General features: G+C 42.9%; 1 protein-coding gene across 1 annotated transcript; it reads right to left on the reverse strand.

Moving 5' to 3' along the window:
* Positions 1-13478: 13478 nt before the first annotated feature.
* On the reverse strand, positions 13479-20812 carry LOC124121349 (putative ankyrin repeat protein RF_0381). Its single transcript, XM_048394979.1, has 2 exons — positions 20737-20812; positions 13479-15505 (listed from the first exon to the last, which is right to left on the reverse strand). Exons 1-2 carry the CDS (start codon positions 20810-20812, stop codon positions 13479-13481), a joined length of 2103 nt encoding a protein of 700 aa, XP_048250936.1.
* Positions 20813-26457: the final 5645 nt, after the last annotated feature.

A 26457-nucleotide genomic window follows, 5' to 3' on the forward strand; every position in this document is an offset into this window, starting at 1 on the left:
CAAACACAGCTAGGGTGCCGCAAGCCCATGGGAACATATGGAACAAGTTATGGACAGACACAGCTAGGGGTTCGCATGTCCATGTTAACACAGGTATCAAGTTATGGACAGACACAGCTGGTGCTCGCATGTCCATGTGAACATACGGGACAAGTTATGGACAGACACAGCTAGGTTGTGGCATGTCCATCTGAACATAAGGAACAAGTTATGGACAGACACAGCTGGTGCTTGTATGTCCATATGAACATACGTATCAATTTATGGACAGACACACCTGTGGATCGCATGTCCATGTGAACATATCTGCCAGGGTGCCGTATGTCCATGTGGACATACGTATCAAGTTCTGGACAGACACAGCCAGGATGCCGTATGTCCATGTCAACACAAGGAACAAGTAATGAACAGACACAGCCAGGGTGTCGTATGTCCATGTAAACATACGGAACAAGTTATGGACAGACACAGCTAGGGTTCCCCATGTCTATGTGAACATATGGAACAAGTTATGGACAGACACATCTAGGGTTCGCATGTTTATGTGAACATATGGAACAAGTTATGGACAGACACAGCTAGGGTGCCGCATGTCCATGTGAACATATGGAACAAGTTATGGACAGACACAGCTAGGGTGCCGCATGTCCATGTGAACATATGGAACAAGTTATGGACAGACACAGCTAGGGTGCCGCATGTCCATGTAAACATATGGAACAAGTTATGGACAGACACAGCTAGGGTGCTGTATGTCCATGTAAACATATGGAATAAGTTATGGACAGACACAGCCAGGACCCCGTTTGTCCATGTGGACAAACGTAATAAGTTATGGACAGACGCAGCTAGGGTGCCGCATGTCCATGTGAACACAGGGAACAAGTTATGGACAGACACAGCTAGGGTGCCGTATGTCCATGTGAACACAAGGAACAAATTATGGACAGACACAGCCAGGGTGCGGTATGTCCATGTGAAAATACGTATCAAGTTATGGACAGACACAGCCAGGGTGCCTTATGTCCATGTCAACATAAGGAAGAAGTTATGGACACACGCAGCCACGGTGCGGTATGTCCATGTAAACATAGGGAACAAGTTATGGACAGACACAGCCAGGGTGCCTTATGTCCATGTAAACATATGGAACAAGTTATGGACAGACACAGCCAGGGTGCGGTATCTCCATGTGAACATATGGAACAAGTTATGGACAGACACAGCCAGGGTGCCGTATGTCCCTCTAAACACAAGGAACAAGTTATGGACAGACACAGCCAGGGTGCGGTATGTCCATGTAAACATATTGAACAAGTTATGGACAGACACAGCCAGGGTACCGTATGTCCCTCTAAACACAAGGAACATGTTATGGACAGACACAGCCAGGGTGCGGTATTTCCATGTGAACATACGTATCAAGTTATGGACAGACACAGCTAGGGTGCCGTATGTCCATGTGAACATACGTATCAAGTTATGGACAGACACAGCCAGAGTGCAGCGTGTCCATGTCAACACAAGGAACAAGTTATGGACAGACACAGCCAGGGTGCCGTATGTCCATGTGAACATACGTATCAAGTTATGGACAGACACAGCTAGGGTGCCGCAAGCCCATGGGAACATATGGAACAAGTTATGGACAGACACAGCTAGGGGTTCGCATGTCCATGTTAACACAGGTATCAAGTTATGGACAGACACAGCTGGTGCTCGCATGTCCATGTGAACATACGGGACAAGTTATGGACAGACACAGCTAGGTTGTGGCATGTCCATCTGAACATAAGGAACAAGTTATGGACAGACACAGCTGGTGCTTGTATGTCCATATGAACATACGTATCAATTTATGGACAGACACACCTGTGGATCGCATGTCCATGTGAACATATGTGCCAGGGTGCCGTATGTCCATGTGGACATACGTATCAAGTTCTGGACAGACACAGCCAGGATGCCGTATGTCCATGTCAACACAAGGAACAAGTAATGAACAGACACAGCCAGGGTGTCGTATGTCCATGTAAACATACGGAACAAGTTATGGACAGACACAGCTAGGGTTCCCCATGTCTATGTGAACATATGGAACAAGTTATGGACAGACACATCTAGGGTTCGCATGTTTATGTGAACATATGGAACAAGTTATGGACAGACACAGCTAGGGTGCCGCATGTCCATGTGAACATATGGAACAAGTTATGGACAGACACAGCTAGGGTGCCGCATGTCCATGTGAACATATGGAACAAGTTATGGACAGACACAGCTAGGGTGCCGCATGTCCATGTAAACATATGGAACAAGTTATGGACAGACACAGCTAGGGTGCTGTATGTCCATGTAAACATATGGAATAAGTTATGGACAGACACAGCCAGGACCCCGTTTGTCCATGTGGACAAACGTAATAAGTTATGGACAGACGCAGCTAGGGTGCCGCATGTCCATGTGAACACAGGGAACAAGTTATGGACAGACACAGCTAGGGTGCCGTATGTCCATGTGAACACAAGGAACAAATTATGGACAGACACAGCCAGGGTGCGGTATGTCCATGTGAAAATACGTATCAAGTTATGGACAGACACAGCCAGGGTGCCTTATGTCCATGTCAACATAAGGAAGAAGTTATGGACACACGCAGCCACGGTGCGGTATGTCCATGTAAACATAGGGAACAAGTTATGGACAGACACAGCCAGGGTGCCTTATGTCCATGTAAACATATGGAACAAGTTATGGACAGACACAGCCAGGGTGCGGTATCTCCATGTGAACATATGGAACAAGTTATGGACAGACACAGCCAGGGTGCCGTATGTCCCTCTAAACACAAGGAACAAGTTATGGACAGACACAGCCAGGGTGCGGTATGTCCATGTAAACATATTGACCAAGTTATGGACAGACACAGCCAAGGTGCCGTATGTCCCTCTAAACACAAGGAACAAGTTATGGACAGATACAGCCAGGGTGCGGTATGTCCATGTAAACATATTGAACAAGTTATGGACAGACACAGCCAGGGTGCCGTATGTCCCTCTAAACACAAGGAACAAGTTATGGACAGATACAGCCAGGGTGCGGTATGTCCATGTAAACATATTGAACAAGTTATGGACAGACACAGCCAGGGTGCCGTATGTCCCTCTAAACACAAGGAACAAGTTATGGACAGACACAGCAAGGGTGCGGTATGTCCATGTGAACATACGTATCAAGTTATGGACAGACACAGCTAGGGTGCCGTATGTCCATGTGAACATACGTATCAAGTTATGGACAGACACAGCCAGGCTGCCGCGTGTCCATGTCAACACAAGGAACAAGTTATGGACAGACACAGCCAGGGTGCCGTATGTCCATGTGAACATATGGAACAAGTTATGGACAGACACAGCCAGGGTGTCGTATGTCCATGTGAACATACGTATCAAGTTATGGACAGACACAGCTAGGGTGCCGCATGCCCATGTGAACATATGGAACAAGTTATGGACAGACACAGCTAGGGGTTCGCATGTCCATGTTAACATACGTATCAAGTTATGGACAGACACAGCTGGTGCTCGCATGTCCATGTGAACATACGGGACAAGTTATGGACAGACACAGCTAGGTTGTGGCATGTCCATCTGAACATAAGGAACAAGTTATGGACAGACACAGCTGGTGCTTGCATGTCCATATGAACATACGTATCAATTTATGGACAGACACACCTGTGGATGGCATGTCCATGTGAACATACGTGCCAGGGTGCCGTATGTCCATGTGAACATACGTATCAAGTTATGGACAGACACAGCCAGGATGCCGTATGTCCATGTCAACACAAGGAACAAGTAATGGACAGACACAGCCAGGGTGTCGTATGTACATGTAAACATACGGAACAAGTTATGGACAGACACAGCTAGGGTTCCCCATGTGTATCTGAACATATGGAACAAGTTATGGACAGACACATCTAGGGTTCGCATGTTTATGTGAACATATGGAACAAGTTATGGACAGACACAGCTAGGGTGCGCATGTCCATGTGAACATATGGAACAAGTTATGGACAGACACAGCTAGGGTGCCGCATGTCCATGTGAACATATGGAACAAGTTATGGACAGACACAGCTAGGGTGCCGCATGTCCATGTAAACATATGGAACAAGTTATGGACAGACACAGCCAGGGTGCGGTATGTCCATGTGAACATATGGAACAAGTTATGGACAGACACAGCCAAGGTGCCGTATGTCCCTCTAAACACAAGGAACAAGTTATGGACAGACACAGCCAGGGTGCGGTATGTCCATGTAAACATATGGAACAAGTTATGGAAAGACACAGCTAGGGTTCTCCATGTCCATTTGAACATATGGAACAAGTTATGGACAGACACAGCTAGGGTTCTCCATGTCCATGTGAACATAAGGAACAAGTTATGGACAGACACAGCCAGGGGGCTGTATGTCCCTCTAAACACAAGGAACAAGTTATGGACAGACACAGCCAGGGTGCGGTATGTCCATGTAAACATATTGAACAAGTTATGGACAGACACAGCCAGGGTGCCGTATGTCCCTCTAAACACAAGGAACATGTTATGGACAGACACAGCCAGGGTGCGGTATTTCCATGTGAACATACGTATCAAGTTATGGACAGACACAGCTAGGGTGCCGTATGTCCATGTGAACATACGTATCAAATTATGGACAGACACAGCCAGAGTGCAGCGTGTCCATGTCAACACAAGGAACAAGTTATGGACAGACACAGCCAGGGTGCCGTATGTCCATGTGAACATACGTATCAAGTTATGGACAGACACAGCTAGGGTGCCGCAAGCCCATGGGAACATATGGAACAAGTTATGGACAGACACAGCTAGGGGTTCGCATGTCCATGTTCACACAGGTATCAAGTTATGGACAGACACAGCTGGTGCTCGCATGTCCATGTGAACATACGGGACAAGTTATGGACAGACACAGCTAGGTTGTGGCATGTCCATCTGAACATAAGGAACAAGTTATGGACAGACACAGCTGGTGCTTGCATGTCCATATGAACATACGTATCAATTTATGGACAGACACACCTGTGGATCGCATGTCCATGTGAACATATGTGCCAGGGTGCCGTATGTCCATGTGGACATACGTATCAAGTTATGGACAGACACAGCCAGGATGCCGTATGTCCATGTCAACACAAGGAACAAGTAATGGACAGACACAGCCAGGGTGTCGTATGTCCATGTAAACATACGGAACAAGTTATGGACAGACACAGCTAGGGTTCCCCATGTCTATGTGAACATATGGAACAAGTTATGGACAGACACATCTAGGGTTCGCATGTTTATGTGAACATATGGAACAAGTTATGGACAGACACAGCTAGGGTGCCGCATGTCCATGTGAACATATGGAACAAGTTATGGACAGACACAGCTAGGGTGCCGCATGTCCATGTGAACATATGGAACAAGTTATGGACAGACACAGCTAGGGTGCCGCATGTCCATGTAAACATATGGAACAAGTTATGGACAGACACAGCTAGGGTGCCGTATGTCCATGTAAACATATGGAATAAGTTATGGACAGACACAGCCAGGACCCCGTTTGTCCATGTGGACAAACGTAATAAGTTATGGACAGACGCAGCTAGGGTGCCGCATGTCCATGTAAACACAGGGAACAAGTTATGGACAGACACAGCTAGGGTGCCGTATGTCCATGTGAACACAAGGAACAAATTATGGACAGACACAGCCAGGGTGCGGTATGTCCATGTGAAAATACGTATCAAGTTATGGACAGACACAGCCAGGGTGCCTTATGTCCATGTCAACATAAGGAAGAAGTTATGGACACACGCAGCCACGGTGCGGTATGTCCATGTAAACATAGGGAACAAGTTATGGACAGACACAGCCAGGGTGCGGTATGTCCATGTGAACATATGGAACAAGTTATGGACAGACACAGCCAGGGTGCCTTATGTCCATGTAAACATATGGAACAAGTTATGGACAGACACAGCCAGGGTGCGGTATCTCCATGTGAACATATGGAACAAGTTATGGACAGACACAGCCAGGGTGCCGTATGTCCCTCTAAACACAAGGAACAAGTTATGGACAGACACAGACAGGGTGCGGTATGTCCATGTAAACATATTGACCAAGTTATGGACAGACACAGCCAAGGTGCCGTATGTCCCTCTAAACACAAGGAACAAGTTATGGACAGATACAGCCAGGGTGCGGTATGTCCATGTAAACATATTGAACAAGTTATGGACAGACACAGCCAGGGTGCCGTATGTCCCTCTAAACACAAGGAACAAGTTATGGACAGATACAGCCAGGGTGCGGTATGTCCATGTAAACATATTGAACAAGTTATGGACAGACACAGCCAGGGTGCCGTATGTCCCTCTAAACACAAGGAACAAGTTATGGACAGACACAGCCAGGGTGCGGTATGTCCATGTGAACATACGTATCAAGTTATGGACAGACACAGCTAGGGTGCCGTATGTCCATGTGAACATACGTATCAAGTTATGGACAGACACAGCCAGGCTGCCGCGTGTCCATGTCAACACAAGGAACAAGTTATGGACAGACACAGCCAGGGTGCCGTATGTCCATGTGAACATATGGAACAAGTTATGGACAGACACAGCCAGGGTGTCGTATGTCCATGTGAACATACGTATCAAGTTATGGACAGACACAGCTAGGGTGCCGCATGCCCATGTGAACATATGGAACAAGTTATGGACAGACACAGCTAGGGGTTCGCATGTCCATGTTAACATACGTATCAAGTTATGGACAGACACAGCTGGTGCTCGCATGTCCATGTGAACATACGGGACAAGTTATGGACAGACACAGCTAGGTTGTGGCATGTCCATCTGAACATAAGGAACAAGTTATGGACAGACACAGCTGGTGCTTGCATGTCCATATGAACATACGTATCAATTTATGGACAGACACACCTGTGGATGGCATGTCCATGTGAACATACGTGCCAGGGTGCCGTATGTCCATGTGAACATACGTATCAAGTTATGGACAGACACAGCCAGGATGCCGTATGTCCATGTCAACACAAGGAACAAGTAATGGACAGACACAGCCAGGGTGTCGTATGTACATGTAAACATACGGAACAAGTTATGGACAGACACAGCTAGGGTTCCCCATGTGTATCTGAACATATGGAACAAGTTATGGACAGACACATCTAGGGTTCGCATGTTTATGTGAACATATGGAACAAGTTATGGACAGACACAGCTAGGGTGCGCATGTCCATGTGAACATATGGAACAAGTTATGGACAGACACAGCTAGGGTGCCGCATGTCCATGTGAACATATGGAACAAGTTATGGACAGACACAGCTAGGGTGCCGCATGTCCATGTAAACATATGGAACAAGTTATGGATAGACACAGCTAGGGTGCCGCATTTCCATGTGAACATATGGAATAAGTTATGGACAGACACAGCGAGGACCCTGTTTGTCCATGTGGACAAACGTAATAAGTTATGGACAGACGCAGCTAGGGTGCCGCATGTCCATGTGAACACAAGGAACAAATTATGGACAGACACAGCCAGGGTGCCGTATGTCCATGTGAAAATACGTATCAAGTTATGGACAGACACAGCCAGGGTGCCTTATGTCCATGTCAACATAAGGAACAAGTTATGGACAGACGCAGCCAGGGTGCGGTATGTCCATGTAAACATATGGAACAAATTATGGACAGACACAGCCAGGGTGCGGTATGTCCATGTAAACATATTGAACAAGTTATGGACAGACACAGCCAGGGTGCCGTATGTCCCTCTAAAAACAAGGAACAAGTTATGCACAGACACAGCCAGGGTGCGGTATGTCCATGTAAACATATGTAACAAGTAATGGACAGACACAGGTAGGGTTCTCCATGTCCATGTGAACAAATGGAACAAGTTATGGACAGACACAGCCAAGGTGCAGTATGTCCCTCTAGACACAAGGAGCAAGTTATGGACAGACACAGACAGGGTGCCGTATGTCCATGTAAACATATGGAACAAGATATGGACAGACACAGCCAGGGTGCCGTATGTCCATGTCAACACAAGGAACAAGTTATGGAAAGACACAGCTAGGGTTCCCCATGTCCATGTGAACATATTGAACAAGGTATGGACACACACAGCTAGCCCGCCGCATGTCCATGTGAACATATGGAACAAGTTATGGACAGAGACAGCCAGGGTGCCGTATGTCCATGTAAACACAAGGAAAAAGTTATGGACAGACACAGCCAGGGTGCCGTATGTCCATGTAAACATACGGAAGAAGTTATGGACAGACACAGCTAGGGTTCCCCATGTCCATGTGAACATATGGAACAAGTTATTGACAGACACCGCTAGGGTGCCGAATGTCCATGTAAACACAAGGAAGAAGTTATGGATAGACACAGCTAGGGTGCCGCATGTCCATGTGAACATACGGAACAAGTCATGGGCACACACAGCCAGGGTTGCCCATGTCCATGTGATCATATGGAACAAGTTATGAACAGACACAGCTAAGGTGCCGCATGTTCAAGTGAACATACGGAACAAGTTATGGACAGACTCAGCTAGGGTGCCGCATGTCAAAGTGAAAATACGGAACAAGTTATGGACAGACACAGTCAGGGTGCCGTATGTCCATGTAAACATACGGAACAAGTTATGGACAGACACAGCTGGGGTTCCCCATGTCCATGTGAACATATGGAACAAGTTATTGCCAGACACCGCTAGGGTGCCTAATGTCCATGTAAACACAAGGAACAAGTTATGGATAGACACAGCTAGTGTGCCGCATGTCCATGTAAACATATGGAACAAGTTATTGCCAGACACCGCTAGGGTGCCGAATGTCCATGTAAACACCAGGAAGAAGTTATGGATAGACACAGCTGGGGTGCCGCATGTCCATGTGAACATTCGGAACAAGTCATGGGCACACACAGCCAGGGTTGCCCATGTCCATGTGATCATATGGAACAAGTTATGGACAGACACAGCTAAGGTGCCGCATGTTCATGTGAACATACGGAACAAGTTATGGACAGACTCAGCTAGGGTGCCGCATGTCAAAGTGAAAATACGGAACAAGTTATGGACAGACACAGCTAGGTTTCCCCATGGCAATGTAAACACAAGGAACAAATTATGGACAGACACAGCCAGGACCCCGTTTGTCCTTGGAACATACGTATCAAGTTATGAACAGACGCAGCTAGGGTGCCGCATGTCCATGTAAACACAAGGAACGAGTTATTGAACAGACACTGCTAGGGTGCGGTATGTCCATGTGAAAATACGTATCAAGTTATGGACAGACACAGCCAGGGTGCCGTATGTCCCTCTAAACACAAGGAAAAAGTTATGGACAGACACATCCAGGGTGCGGTATGTCCATGTGAACATACGTATCAAGTTATGGACAGACACAGCCAGGCTGCCGTATGTCCTTCTAAACACAAGGAACAAGTTATGGACAGACACAGCCAGGGTGCCGTATGTCCATGTCAACACAAGGAACAAGTTATGGACAGACACAACCAGGGTGCCTTATGTCCCTCTCAACACAAGGAACAAGTTATTGACAGACACAGCCAGGGTGCGGTATGTCCATGTGAACATACGTATCAAGTTATGGACAGACGCAGCCAGGGTGCCGTATGTCCATGTCAACACAAGGAACAAGTTATGGACAGACACAGCTAGGGTGCCGTATGTCCAAGTAAACACAAGGAACAAGTTATTAACAGACACAGACAGGGTGCCGTATGTCCATGTAAACACCAGAAAGAAGTTATGGATAGACACAGCTAGGGTGCCGCATGTCCATGTGAACATACGGAACAAGTTATGGACAGACTCAGCTAGGGTGCCGCATGTCAAAGTGAAAATACGGAACAAGTTATGGACAGACACAGCTAGGTTTCCCCATGCCAATGTAAACACAAGGAACAAGTTATGGACAGACACAGCTAGGGGGCCGCATGTCCATGTGAACATAGGGAACAAGTTATGGACAGACACAGCCAGGGTGCCGCATGTCCATGTGAACATACGGAACAAGTTATGGACAGACACAGCCAGGACCCCGTTTGTCCTTGGAACATACGTATCAAGTTATGGACAGACGCAGCTAGGGTGCCGCATGTCCATGTAAACACAAGGAACGAGTTATTGAACAGACACAGCCAGGGTGCGGTATGTCCATGTGAAAATACGTATCAAGTTATGGACAGACACAGCCAGGGTGCCGTATGTCCCTCTAAACACAAGGAACAAGTTATGGACAGACACATCCAGGGTGCGGTATGTCCATGTGAACATACGTATCAAGTTATGGACAGACACAGTCAGGCTGCCGTATGTCCCTCTAAACACAAGGAACAAGTTATGGACAGACACAGCCAGGGTGCCGTATGTCCATGTCAACACAAGGAACAAGTTATGGACAGACACAGCCAGGGTGCCGTATGTCCCTCTCAACACAAGGAACAAGTTATTGACAGACACAGCCAGGGTGCGGTATGTCCATGTGAACATATGGAACAAGTTATGGACAGACACAGCTAGGGTTCCATATGTCCATGTGAACATATGGAACAAATTATGGACAGACACAGCCAGGGTGCCGTATGTCCATGTAAACATATGGAACAAGTTATGGACAGACACAGCCAGGGTTCCCCATGTCCATGTGAACATATGGAACAAGTTATTGACACACACAGCTAGGCCGCCGCATGTCCATGTGAACATATGGAACAAGTTATGGACAGACACAGCCAGGGTGCCGTATGTCCATGTAAACACAAGGCACAAGTTATGGACAGACACAGCCAAGGTGCCGTATGTCCATGTAAACATACGGAACAAGTTATCTACAGACACAGCTAGGGTTCCCCATGTCCATGTGAACATATGGAACAAGTTATTGACAGACACCGCTAGGGTGCCGAATGTCGATGTAAACACCAGGCAGAAGTTATGGATAGACACAGCTAGGGTGCCGCATGTCCATGTGAACATACGGAACAAGTCATGGGCACAGACAGCCAGGGTTGCCCATGTCCATGTGATCATATGGAACAAGTTATGGACAGACACAGCTGGGGTGCCGCATGTTCATGTGAACATACGCAACAAGTTATGGACAGACTCAGCTAGGGTGCCGCATGTCAAAGTGAAAATACGGAACAAGTTATGGACAGACACAGCTAGGTTTCCCCATGCCAATGTAAACACAAGGAACAAGTTATGGACAGACACAGCTAGGGTGCCGCATGTCCATGTGAACATACGGAACAAGTTATGTACAGATATGGCCAGGGTGCCGTACGTCCATGTGAACATGTGGAACAAGTTATGGACAGACACAGCTAGGGTGCCGCATGTCCATGTGAACATATGGAACAAGTTATGGACAGACACAGCTAGGCTCTCCCATGTCTGTTTGGAGGCTTCATCTTGTTCTTACCTGCATCTGCAAAGCAAGAATAATATTTATTTTGAGTAAGTGAGTGAGTTGGGTTTAACACCGCGTTTAACAGTATTCCAGTTATATCGCGGCGTACCAGTTAAATATGGGAGGAAAGCCCGAAGTGATGCAGGTCTCAGACGTTTACCACTTCAGTGAAACCCACGAGCACGGGTATTATTCTGACAAACCTAGAAACATAATCGGGGCAAACCAATAACCATTGGTTTCTGGCGTGACGACTGGACCGCGCGTATATTTTGAAACTATGAGTCTAAATATATATATTTTTGAAGAACATACATCTTTCAACAATTTATATTTATTGTGCTAGGCATTTTGTTATAAGGGCCTAGTCCTATTACGGCGTCGTGTTTAAATGAAATTTCCGTATATCCATTTAGTATAACATATCCCAAATCTTACAAAACGAAATATTTAATTTACATTAAGATTTTGGTCAATCTCGTTATATTATGGCCTTTTTTTGCGATGACACATTGGTCACGCTTTACTTTTCTATCATGGCAATGGTGTAAGGGAGGTAACTCTCGCTGATGTTGATCGAATCTGCGTAGGAATTTTAGGTATGTGTTTATGTATTCTTTTATGTTTCAATGGCTTACGTCGAAATATTTTAACTCCCCAGGAGGTATTACGCCCAGTAGATTTGGAGAGGTTCCCATCCACGATGTCCTGTACTGCATTTGCATCAAGGGACGCGAAGCGGTCACTGGACGCTTGAACTTTTGGCTCTACGGAAACGCTGGCTGTATTTCCTAGTTCAGGGGCCATCTCAGAACGGTTTTCAGCTTCAACAGCTGTTGTGAGTAATAATAATAACAAAAGTAGGCGGGTGTATGAAAGTCATAACTATTATAGAGTTGCAACAAATGTTTTTACTCTGTTAAAAAATGATTTTCTTTTCTTTTCCCTTTAGCCAAGCCCAAGAAAATTACATCATTTATGATTATGATTGGGTAATTTATGAAAATAGGTAAATTTCATTTACCTTCAAATTCGTGAATTATCTCAGAAAATGTCTCGTCGTCCCAATCACTCAATATTTCATCGAAATCTCCGATGTGGAAGTCAGGGTAAATTTCCATCTGTTCCTCCATGTTGATGATTTCAAAAATAGTTCCATTAATTAATGTATACATACACATGTTATGCTCATTCGACAACACTTTTTAACCAATCAGATCAGAGAACATACCTACTTTTATGTTACAATTTATCTCATCTACATGTGTATAAAAGCTAGACAACTTTATTAGGTTAATTCATTTAAAATGTCATTATAATTATTTGCATTAATGTATTATTTGATCAAGATAGTACTGCTGCGATATAACTGGAATAATGTTAAAAGCGGCGTAACATCCGACTAACTCACTCACTTGCTCACTCAAGATAGTACTTAGTGTCGATCTAAACAGTAATTAAGAAAAGTAAGACACTTATGTGAAAAGAGATGAAAAGAATGTACAGAAAAGGAAGAATGTACAGAAAAGAATAAAGAAATGATAAAAAATAAAGAAAGACTTAAATTTATTACAATTGGTGAGTTTAGTGTGAAGTCTGATGAAGACAGTACATCAGGCGTGTATAAGGATATTTCCCCTCTTAGTCATGTAGCACACTCCCTTTCTGTGATCTCATTCGATATTCATATTCAATGAGCAAGGTAACGTTGCATCGGCAATCACTCATGTTTCGGAAGTGGGGTGCTTAGTTGAGACATGTATTCTTACCATGACAGGTGCTTTTGTTTTTTCCCCATCCCATTTAATTATATGTTCGCATGTTTGAATACCATGAGTGCTGAGAGATTTCATGATTTAACGTTTTAAAACATATGACACATCCCCATTTACTGCATTCTTTAAAGAGAGGCATGTGACAGAAACACATTATACACTGCAGTGAACCCGTGTTGCTTTGCTATCAGAGCAGCAGTTAACCCCTGTTTGGTTTTTAAGGTAATATCTACAATCGCATGTGAAATGATGTATTTCACCATTTCCACCCTGTTTCCCAAAGTTGCATGTTGAAGGATGGTGCTCCCATATATATCCGTCACTGTCGGATCAGCTCCTTTCTTCACAAGTTCCTCAAATATACGTATATTCCCCAATCCCGCAGCAACAAAAGCTGGGGTTCTTCCCACACCTTCTCTTACGTTGATATCCACAATGTTGCGGGAAACCAGGTACCTCACTATTTGTATGTTAACTCTACATGCCAAATGAAGGATAGTGTCGCGATCTTTATTTCTTAGAGTCAAATCAGCACCTTTCTTCACTAGTAAATCAAACACATCTTTGTACCCCAAACTTGCCGCAAACATCACTGGTGTCCAGCCACTCTCTCCTCTCCTGTTGATGTGTTGTACAATGCTGTTCAGCGTTAGGAGGTACTTCACAATGTCCAGATTTCCTCCAACACAGGCCTTCTGAATAATGTTGCCACCGTCAACGTCTACACTTGACAGATCAGCTCCTTTTCTCACAACTAAATTGAATACATCTCTGTACCCCATCTCTGCTGACAGTAATGCTGGTGTCATTCCTCCGTTGTCACTACCGTTGATGTTGACAATGCTATGTGTAAGGATAAATTTGACAGTCTCCCTGTCTGTGGACGAAAATGCAATATGAAGAATGTCTGAACCTTCATCATCAACGGGGGTCAGATCAGCTCCTGTACTCATGAGCAGATGTAACACCTCTTTGTGGCCACCGACGGCTGCTTCCATTGCTGACGTCGTCCCAAGCATGTTCTTACTATTGATGTCCACAATGTTCTTTGTTAGAACATAGCTTACAAGCTCAATATTACCTCCTTCACAGGCCTTGTGGAGAATGTTGTTGCCATCTTCATCCACTTGTGTCAGATCAGCTCTTTCCTCCTGCAGTAAGTCGAATATATCTTTGTGTCCCATGGAGGCTGTTATCATTGCTGGTGTCATTCTATCTTTTCCTCTACTGTTGATGTCCACAATGTTCTGATTGAGGACATACGTCACCAGCTTCATGTTTCCTCCTTTACAAGCCTCATGTAGGATGTTGTCCCTAAAATCAGTTACTATAAGAAGGTCAGCACCTTCCACAACAAGCAGGTCAAACACTTCCTCATGTCCATTATCTGCAGCTACTAACACTGGTGTTACCCCTTCCCAGCGTCTGGCGTTAATGGATGTAACATTCTGCCTAAGAATATACTGAACTATTTCAATATTACCTCCTTCACAGGCTGCATGAAGAACGGTGTTACTGGCACGATCCCGAAGGGCCATATCAGCTCCTTTGCTCACCAGTAGATCAAAGACATGCTTGTGTCCCTTCTTTGCCGCATTCAGCATCGGTGTGCAGTCTTCCTCGTCTCTACTGTTTATGTCCAAATGCGTATCTGTTAAGACATGATTAACTATCTCAATACTTCCTCCTGAACAGGCTAGATGCAATATTGTGCCACCGTTAGAATCCACAAATGACAGATCAGTTCCTTTCCCCACAAGTATCTCAAACACATCTTTGTTGCCGTTGAGAGCTGCTTTCATAACTGTTGACTGCCTCAAGTTGTCTCTGTTGTCGATGCCCACAATGTCCTTTGTGAGGATATAGTTCACTATACCTATGTTTCCTCCTTCACAGGCAATGTGTAGAACCGTTTTTCTGTCCTTATCCAGCAGAGATAGATCCGCTCCTTCCCTAACAAGTAAGTCAAACATGTCTTTGTGTGCTTTCCCTGCTGCAAACATCACCGGGGTCCTCCTGTTCAGACCTCTGGTGTTGATGACTGCCTGGGCCTCGAGCAGGATGAGTTTGACTCCACAAAGGTCACCATCAATGGTGGAACTCAGAAGCTTGGTGTGAGGCTGGGTCAGGAACTGCTGCTTGTTTTCCTTTGCTGTAAGACAGGAACATATTATTCGTTATGGTGTCTTCAGTTGCCGTATACGATGTCATATTAGGTTAGCAGAAAAATATTGGGCGAGGCGTCATAATATGACACCGTATACGGCCACTAACGTATTTATTATGCCGAAAAGATTTGGTATCTTTGTCGCACATGACATGTCAAAACTTAAAACTCAAAACTTACACATACAACCTAAGACGTTTCGGGTCAAAGAGAGACTACTCTTCCAAACTCAGAAGCGAAACATTGTAGATGATTTTAACTTCATATGATCTTTACTAAAGTTTTTATTAACGAATTTATGTACCAGAATTTTCATGTGAAATATGTGAGGTGGGTGTTGGAAAATCAAAAATGGCTATTACTGACGGTATACGGTCTCATAGTAGGTCATTAACAACCATCTTGGATTTTTACTGGCGGTATACGGGCTCATAATGGGTTCGTAGTTTTGCTCTCTGACTGGTCAATTTCACTTTGAGGCATAATAAAGGAAAGGATTATGTATTGGCACTGAGATTTAACTCAGCTGGTGCAGTTCATAACCCACTCGGTACGAGTGATTACGGAAAATACGTCACGAGTGAAAATAATTTTGTAAATTCCTGTCTAAAGCTCGGAACTTAAAACATTAATTTCACGAGTGACCTATAGCTATTTTCTGTAATCACTCGTACCGAGTGGGTTATTCTGTTTATTGAATTTTGAATTTTATACAGTTTAATATATTATGTTAATGTCAAATTTTGTTTCGTCACGATATGGCTGAAATATTGCCGATGTGGCGTTAAACTTTAACTCACTCACTCACTCACTCACTCACTGTTTATTACTCATAATCATATTAAAGACGTTTCAAGTGGAAAAAACCCTGTCGCCGACCAAGAAGCAACTGTATCAATCCTCGTGTGAAAAAAACAGTGTACACTCACTCCAATCGAATTACTCACTTAACGTGCTGTTATGCGTGAAAAGTATAGTTCTGTTAAAAAAACATAAAGATCACATTATTGCAGTTATATTTCTGTCTGCTTTACACAGCCTACACTACTTCGCAATGATAAAGAAGACATGTTTCCAAATAGGTTCTTCAGGTTTTTTAATCAAGGCTTGTTTTGACAAGATCTCGTCACTGACAGACAGCCGCCGTCGTGCATCGGCAGAGACATAGAGTATACTACACTCATTCTCGTTAGATACAATTTTTACGAAACGAGTGGACTTTCTTAGGTATCTGACAGAGCGAAACGAGAATGACAGTTGTATTTTTTTTATTACCCACGTTGAATATATTTAAGTGTAAATAAATAACAACTTTCGTTCGTTGACAGACGAAGAAAAATTGAAAAGTCAAATTAGTGCCGCGCTTTGAATATCGGACCAGCAGTCGGACACTCGCACTGCCGGGGTCCCATCTGTGCAGGCAAAATGGTTCGGTTTCCTTGATCTATCAGCTGAATTCATATCATGTATGTACCTTTTTTGAAGAGGGAAATCAGTGTGTTCGTCAAAGACATTCATGTTAACTGTACCACCCTATACTGAAGACTTGAAAATCAACAAACCCAAATCTGCTTGCATGTCCGTAACAGCTTCGAACGATCGAAAGGCGAGGTCACCACCGGAATAAGAAAAGACAACCATGATCTACTCACAGCGTTTTACGTTAGAGATTAGGAATGTCAGGCACACTTCTACAGAGTTTTTGAATGATTTGTATCGGAAATGTTCACTTTGAGTGATCTGGTCGTGCAGTCGTGAACAAACAACTCCCGAAACAGTGCCACAAAATATGCTTCGAAGGGAACACTGATGGTACAAACAGATCATCCCAAGTAAGTCTAGATACTAGTATCTGTCCTGATAGTTTAAACTGACTTCATTTCACCCTGCTTATCCTTTTACGTTAAATCAAATTGAAAGCTGCGTAAGTGGTCGGCTGCGGCACTCTCATGGGGAACCCCCGATCTATTGATCGGTAGTCGTACATTGTAAATGGATATAGCTCAATTAAAGAAGCTGTGAATGACTTTACGTGATTTTTAATGTTCATAGCATTCATTTGTGATATTTGTGTAGCTCTGACAAGAGCTTTTGGCCTCTGATACTGAAAAGAAAGGATATGTCAGCTGATGGAGTGTATAGTGTTCCGTGGTCGTTGTCTTCAGAGGCGGCCTCGGTGTCTACAGCTAGGTAATATCTCAACTCAGCTATTTTATCGGCCTTTTCACAAGCATACTCGTAGTATTCATTGCAAACGCTTTCCAAACTGGCCATTCAGCTTCGGAGGTGAACGGTGGTTTTCTTGACGGGCCTTGTCATATCGATGCTGCAGTCCTTCAAGCGTGTCATTCAACAAGACAACCTGCTCACATGCTTTCTTTTGCCTCGTACAGTTCAGCGTTAAGGGCAAACTTTTCCATAATGTTGATAGTAGGTTGATGTCAGAAAAACTGATGTCAAATCCAGGGGACAAGGCTGTTTTATACGATTGTGATGACACGCCCATCCGCATATCTATGTCGCAAGCTGCTTCAGTTTGCATGTCGATTAAGTGTTTTGACAAGCAGTGATAACTCGTGCCAGCTGACCTGTTAGAATTGCTGTATTTAAGAACAGTTGTGTGTGTTCAGACTGTGCTGTGCATTAGTAGATCTTCGAGTGGTACTGATTGAGTCGGTTATTGATTGGTCCAAGCTATTGTTGTGCTGATGGATAAGCAGACACTACGTTCACAGTGTCTACCATCAATTTGGAAAGTGAGACAGTACAACGTAAAGCCATCTTCTGTTTTTACAAGAAACACATTTCCATTCCTATGCGACAAGGAACATTGTTGTCCTTTTGGATTACTCAACATTGTAACTGAATCAAACTGTTTGGTCAAGGTACAAAGACAATACCTTGAAAACCACTAATAGATGCATACCATTGGATACAGTCGGAATCATGTCAACTTCTTCATGAAAACCACTTTCCTTGCAAAACCGACATTATTGTTGTTAAATACATTACTAAAATGACGTCCAAAAGAAACTTTACCAACTGAAAATATAAATTTCAGACAAAGTGTAATTTTTTTTCTGATGAAGTCTATCTAAAACACATAACCTAAATACAACAATAGTGTATGCAGAAAATGTTAATCGTCTGTTACATGTTTGCGAGATAACACGCGAAAAGTGAAAAACACGTGCACCACGGACAACTGCAAATGCACGTGCGGGTAAGGGTATAAAACGATTGCATCCACAGTGATAAAAAAACACAAAAGAAATGCCACGACTCACAGTCGAACAACGTGAACGAGCCTTGGGTATGGGCACGGATGGGAGCCCCCCACGCCCATATTGCACGAACTTTCGGTTGCTCCCGTGTTGCCGTTACTAACTTGATGCAACGTTACAGACAGACAGGGCGGACCGCTGACAGGCCAAGAACAGGCAGACCCGAGTGACCACGCCCCATGATGACCGGTACTTGCGTAGCTTGCACCTCCGAAATCGCTTCCTGACAGTGACGTCATCGGCGACAAATACCTTAGGTCACAGGGTTAGTCGACAGACAGTGGCCAGGAGACACAGGGCTCATGGAATCAGGGCTTTTAGACCATACAGAGGACAGCTATTGACAGCGCAACATCGTCGTCTGCGATTGAGATGGGCCCGGACTGTACGACGTTGGCAACGACGTGACTGGCAGACTGTTGTCATCACTGACGAAAGTCGATTCTGTATGTTCAGTGCTGATGGAAGACAACGTGTTTACCGCCGAAGGGGTTAACGAACGGCGGCGTGTTGCGTGCAGGAGGTCGTACCATATGGTGGAGGGAGTGTCATGGTGTGGGGAGTGATCTGTGGGCAGGAGAGGACACCGCTGGTCATCGTTGACGGAAACTTGACAGCTCAGCGTTACATGGATAACATTCTTCGTCCAGGTGTCCCACCATTTCCCCATCAGCAGCCACGTGGTGTCATTTATCAGCATGACAACGCTAGAGCCCATACAGCCAGAATTATCACTAACTTCCTCGCAGCCAACAATGTCAACGTCCTGCCGTGGCCTGCACGCTCACCCGACATGTCCCCAATAGAACACCTCTGGGACTTGATGGATCGTCGTGTTCGACAACGACCACACTCTCCAGCCAACGGAAAGAACTGATCTTGGCCCTCCAAGAAGAATGGCGTCAAATCCCACGTGACCTCATCAGACGACTGACTTTTTCTGTGCGTCGAAGAGTTTTTGCGTGTATTGAGATACATAGGAGATAAGAAGTCCTACGTAGGAGATAAGAAGTCCTACGTAGGAGATAATAAGTCCTACGTAGGAGATACTTAGACAAAAAAAAAATTCACCGTGGCCTTACTACGCTTCAGTAGGTGGGATACCAATGTCAATATAAATAAAATTCTTGAATTTAAACCCAAACCTACTTGAAACTACTTGAAGACAGGATGAGGTGATTTTGAGAAGATGTTAGTCACTATAGGTTTACACGTTCGATTTAATGAGGAAAATCCCAAATTTATCATCAGTAATGAGAAGTTCACTAACAAGCATATTTTTCTTGCCTGTGAAAAATGCATATGGGATTACTTAAGTCACTCTTTTTACTCATGACCCGTTTAATGTAATGATGCATCCAAGAGGTCCATCCCCATGGTGGCCCACTTTATTATGGTTTGGGGGGCAATTTGTTGGGAACAAAAATATCTATGGTCGCTATACAGGGGGATCTGACAGGAAAAGGGATGAAGTCGTCCTGTTATTGGTCCTTTCTCATAGTAACTGGGTCATTGTCCAGCAAGACAACGCCAGACAACGTCATACCACGAGAATAAGCAATTACTTTGCAAGTGCAATAGCGCTGCCTTATTGCCATTGTCAGAATGCTTTGCTGACATATCTCCCCTCTTTGAGCATCTGCGGAGACTACGTCCAGCCCCTTGAGGATGTTGGATGTTTGTTGTTTAACGCCGCACTATTTCAGCTATATGACGGCGGACTGTAAGTAATCGAGTCAGGACCAGACAATCCAGTGATTGACATCATGAGTATCGATCCACTCAATAGGGATAGAGCAGGATCTACATGACCAGTTGAGGCAGAATCTTTAGAGCAGGATCTACGTGACCAGTTGAGGCAGAATCTTCAAATTACGCTATCTGGCTTGTTACATTTTCCATAAAAACACAGGTACTAGTTTGCATAGATACCTCCAGAGGCCTTACTAAATGCGGAGTCGACGGTTGTCGCTAACTGTTTTCTTTCAGAGCCATGATTACGATTCATGTTCAGTGTAAATCTGTTTTCATACCGTATGTGTATTTGACTGCAGCTCCCTTTGTAATGCTGAAGCTACGACTTCATTCATACACATAAAGTCAGGGAAAATTATGCATGTGACGCCTCCAGTGATCTTATCCAAAGCCATATTACTGAAAGTGGCCTCTGAAAAATAGACACATTTAAAATATTGCCATCTGGGCATGATGAGAAAGCAACATTCAAATTGTAAATTCAAATGTTTTCGTTCTTTTACATATCACATTTGTTATCATGAGTGTTCCATAATTGACGATCAATTTTCGTTAGTTTATTTGAAGAAAATTCCAGTATAGTCTATTAACTTCACTACTCCTCTTTGAAAATAAGAATGAAGCAAGATTAGAGTTACTCCCCCCTTGCATCAAAGCCGGCATCAATCTTGTCCAGCGAGAAAATTGTAAAATGTAAAAATCATTGCAAAAAATGGAAAATAAAACATTATTTCACAAACAATAAAAACTGATCATACAAAATGAATCGAATTCAATAAATGAAGTGTCAAACCAGGACTGGTACGTAAGAGGAAAGGACACAAATATGAATATTTTGTACATCTATTCAGATTTATTTGTGAAAAGAAACACATTTATCTTTTTTAGAATCATTACTAGTGAAAGTAAAGCAAGAAGCCAGGAGGGAAAAGATGTGGACAGATCTGAAGGCAGCAGTATAAAAAGACAAAAAGTGGAAGGCAAGAAAACCAAAGAAAAAGCGCTGGGGGCCACCCCTGATGAACTCTCCTCAATAAAATATTTCAATGATACTCTTTTCCATTATATAGTGATATATACTATCATGGAATCACACAAAAAGACAGACTTTTTGCTGAAACAAATAATAATTTCCTCTTTTGGAGTGGAGGTAATAATCTGTCTTATTAATTCGTAACGTGTTATTAGGAGGTCAGTGTTCTTCACGGTTGATGTTATTAGGTCTCCTTGCTTCTTCAATAACACTCATGAATATCAAACATCTTGTATTCTTAATATTATAACTTTACATACTAATTGAGTAGGGAACATTTCGGAATTTACCTTCGACACAGACAGTCTTTCCAGTATGGGTCTGGAGGCACCTCAAACCTTGGCACGTCTTCAATGAACATGATCCAGCTTTGACCTGAGGACAACAGTATGTAATGTGCAACCGCAAATACTCATGTGCCACTGACTCGGATTGAATTACAGGACAACTGGCTCTTTTCGGCAGAGGAATGTATTTCTTTATTTTTAAATTATATTTTGGATGCTCTTCGATCAGATGAAAAGAATATGAAAGCGTGACAACAATATTATAAAATTATGATCTATCTATCAGTACCCTATACACACAATGTATCTATCAGTATCCTATACACACAATGTATCTATCAGTACCCTATACACACAGTGTATCTTACAGTATCCTATACACACATTGTATCTATCAGTACCCTATACACACAATGTATCTATCATTACCCTATACACACTGTATCTATCAGTATCCTACACACACAGTGAATCTAATAGTACCCTATACACACAATGTATCTATCAGTATCCTATACACACAGTGTATCTAACAGTACCCTATACACACAATGTATTAATCAGTACCCTATACACACAATCTATCTGTCAGTACCCTATACACACAATGTATCTATCAGTACCCTATAAACCGTATGTATATGTATCAGTACCCTATACACACAATGTATCTATCAATACCCAATACACAACATGTATCAATCATAACCCTATACACACAATGCATCTATCATTACCCTATACACACAATGTATCTTTCAGTACCCTATACTCACAATGCATCTATCATAACCCTATACACAAAATGTATCTATCAGTACCCTATACACACAATGTATCTATCAGTATCCTATACACACAATGTATCTGTCAGTACCCTATACACAAAATGCATCTGTCAGTACCCTATACACACAATGTATCTATCAGTACCCTATACACACAATGTATCTATCAGTATCATATACACACAGTGTATCTAACAGTACCCTATACACACAATCTATCTGTCAGTACCCTATATACACAATGTATCTATCAGTACCCTATAAACCGTATGTATATGTATCAGTACCCTATACACAAAATGCATCTGTCAGTACGCTATACACACAATGTATCTATCAGTACCATATACACACAATGTATCTATCAGTATCCTATACACACAATGTATCTTTCAGTACCCTATACACACAATGTATCTATCAGTACCCTATAAACCGTATGTATATGTATCAGTACCCTATACACACAATGTATCAAACAGTACCCTATACACACAATGTATCTATCAGTACCCTATAAACCGTATATATATATATTTATATATGTATCAGTACCCTATACACACAATGTATCTATCAATACCCTATACACCAAATGTATTAATCAGTACCCTATACACACAATGTATCTATCAGTACCCTATACACACAATCTATCTGTCAGTACCCTATACACACAATGTATCTATCTGTACCCTATAAACCGTATGTATATGTATCAGTACCCTATACACACAATGTATCTATCAATACCCTATACACCAAATGTATCAATCATAACCCTATACACACAATGCATCTATCATAACCCTATACACACAATGTATCTTTCAGTACCCTATACACAAAATGTATCTGTCAGTACCCTATACACACAATGTATCTATCAGTACCCTATACACACAATGTATCTATCAGTATCCTATACACACAATGTATCTTTCAGTACCCTATACTCACAATGCATCTATCATAACCATATACACAAAATGCATATGTCAGTACCCTATACAAAAAATGTATCTATCAGTACCCTATACACACAATTTATCAATCAGTACGCTATACACACAATGTATCAGTCAGTACCCTAAACACACAATGTATCAATCAGTACCCTATACACACTATGTGTCTATCAGTACCCTATACACAAAAAGTATCTATCAGTACCCTATACACAAAAGGTATCCATCAGTACCCCATACACACAATGCATTTATCATTACCCTATACACACAACGTAACTATCAGTACCCTATACACAATGTATCTGTCAGTACCATGTACACAAAATATGGCTCGCCGACTTAGTTGATGCATGTCATAGATCCCAACTATGTGGATCGATGCTCATGATGTCAATCACTGGATTGTCTGGTCCAGACTCGATTATTTAAAGATTATTTACAAGTTTGATCGATGCATATTTCTGTACCTGCATTGGGATACCAATGTACTCTGCAGTATCAAAATAATGAACTTTAACTAATCTTAAATGCCCCAAATCATGTACATTTTAATCCAAGTACAGGATATCCAAATAGGATTACTGGTCCAATATTCCCAAGCTTTGTGCATCCTATTGCAATGATCAACAAGGGAATATGCCCATAGAACCTCAAGTCACAAAATATGATGGCTAGTTGTACCACGTCGCACAGCCTTACATAATTGGTTGTAACCTATTCAAACCAAATTCCAGTGTCAAATGCGTGTCTTGCAAGTCGAATTACCTAACTACTTACTTTTGTGTTTTTGTTTGGTATGAAAACACATTTTCCATATTCTTCTGTTTTGTCCTGTTGTCGCAGCAACAAGTAGCACACAAGGTTGACAGAATCGTGTCCAAAACTCCTACATGAAGTTCTGGTTGTGCATTTTTCATTGCACATATTGACACCAACAGTTGAAAATATTTCTATTATCTCCGTTTCTACTGTTTCTGAAGAGTCAGAGTGATGTTTTGGTCCAACAGTGGCCGTCAAACACCACACTAGACCCAATAGTACAAGAGACATGATTTCACTCAAGTAAGTGACCGACAGTTATATGAACTACCAGAGCCTTACAACTTAGTAGACATAGGCATGTTGTCTAGACTGCCATCACCAGTATAATAGTTCATATAAAATGACAGTGTCTTTTCTTTCATTGATCTTCTTAGACCCTTACTTATTTACATAATTGTAAATCAGCCTATATCTCGAACTCGTTACTCATATATCTCATAAGATATTTAATGATTAACCTTTACTTATCCATCGTATAGATGTGTTTAAAATGATATATATATTGATCAAGGGGCACGGGTGGCCCAGTCGGCTAAGGCGCCGCGATTCGCTGTGCAGAGTTGCGTCCCTATGATGAAACCTATGATTGTGGGTGATGTCTGAGACGTGCATCACTTCGGGCTCTCCTCCAACATTAAGCTGACACGCCGTGATATAACTGTAATACTGTTAAAAGCGGCGTTAAACCCAACCCACTTACTCACTCTTTTTTATCATAAATAGATAATGATATTGTAGTTTGAAGAGAATAATGACCTTCAATGAATTGGGAATTGTCTGTCCCTTGTGAAGTAATGTTGTTTGTCCGATGTCTGAGCTGCGACTCGTACGACTCCTAAACCTAATTTAATAGAGATGTTGTTTGTTTGTTTGTGTAACGCCGTATTCAGCAATACTCCAGTTATATGACGGAGGTCTGTAAATAATCGAGTCTGGACCAGAGATGAGCATCATGAGCATCGATCCATGCAATTGGGACCGATGACATGCATCAGTCAAGTCAGCGAGCCTGACCACGCGATCCCGTTCGTGGCCTTTTACGACAAGCACAGTCGCCTTTTTATGGCAAGCATGGGTTGCTGAAGACCTATTCGACCCCGGATCTTCACGGATGGCAGCCACTAGGTAAAGCTTTTGGGCGATAATTAGAAGGATTTCCATAATGCTTTCCTGGTTTGGGAACTGGAATGAAACTAGCGATTATGTGTCGATTCCCAAATTGAAACAATATGTTAACCCAGACATCTGTACGTAAAAAAACTAAAAGTCTTTGTATGAAACAAGCAAACAACCAAGAAGTGGTATACAATCAACAGATTTATTACAACATCAACTGAGGTCTCAAATCAATACAAATTACAGCAAAAAAATTACAATGCCAGTACATGAAAGAGCAGTAGTACAATATTCAATGACAGTATATAATGTGTTGGCAGTTGTCAGTATCGAAAACAAAAATACTGTGGTGATAGCAAAAGTCAGTGATAATAGTATATACTCACCGATCAGCGACAGTGGTCACGCTTCCGAGATGTGCTAGGCAGGGAATCAGGGATGATAAGCGATCCTCACACGAAAGCTGGTTCCGAAGCGATGAAATGTGTGAGCGACAAAGTGTGTGAGAGACGAAATGTGCGAGAGATACGTAAACACGCACTTGTTCCACCATATATTCAGCCTCACAAACTTCTGAAAGTTTCTCTACCATGCCCTTACCAGTCTAACAGAACTAGATCCTTACAGAACTTTCCATATGTTTCTATAACATTCTATCACCATCCGCGGTATAACGGATGGAGGTTTACACACCACACTAGTATCTAAATATAGTTGCTTCCTGTAACTGCTTACGTTGAATAGTACTACATTCCAGACCACTAATCAGTGCCCTAATACGATGCAAAGAGAAAGATTTCGGAAGATGCTTCAATAAGTGACACTAGGAACTCGGCCCAGATGCTGTATCATTTCCTTTGATCAAAGACTACAATAATTGG

The sequence above is a fragment of the Haliotis rufescens genome, unplaced genomic scaffold, assembly GCF_023055435.1.
Source record: "Haliotis rufescens isolate VD_foot unplaced genomic scaffold, xgHalRufe1.0.p SCAF_136, whole genome shotgun sequence".
Classification (NCBI taxonomy): Eukaryota; Metazoa; Mollusca; class Gastropoda; order Lepetellida; family Haliotidae; genus Haliotis; species Haliotis rufescens.

Coding starts and splice junctions, on each gene's coding strand:
- LOC124121349 (XM_048394979.1), bottom strand. CDS start 20,812: ATGAATCGTAATCATGGCTCTGAAAGAAAACAGTTAGCGACAACCGTC. Junction 15,506..20,736: donor ATTTAGTAAGGCCTCTGGAG/GTATCTATGCAA, acceptor CCTGTCTTACAG/CAAAGGAAAACAAGCAGCAG.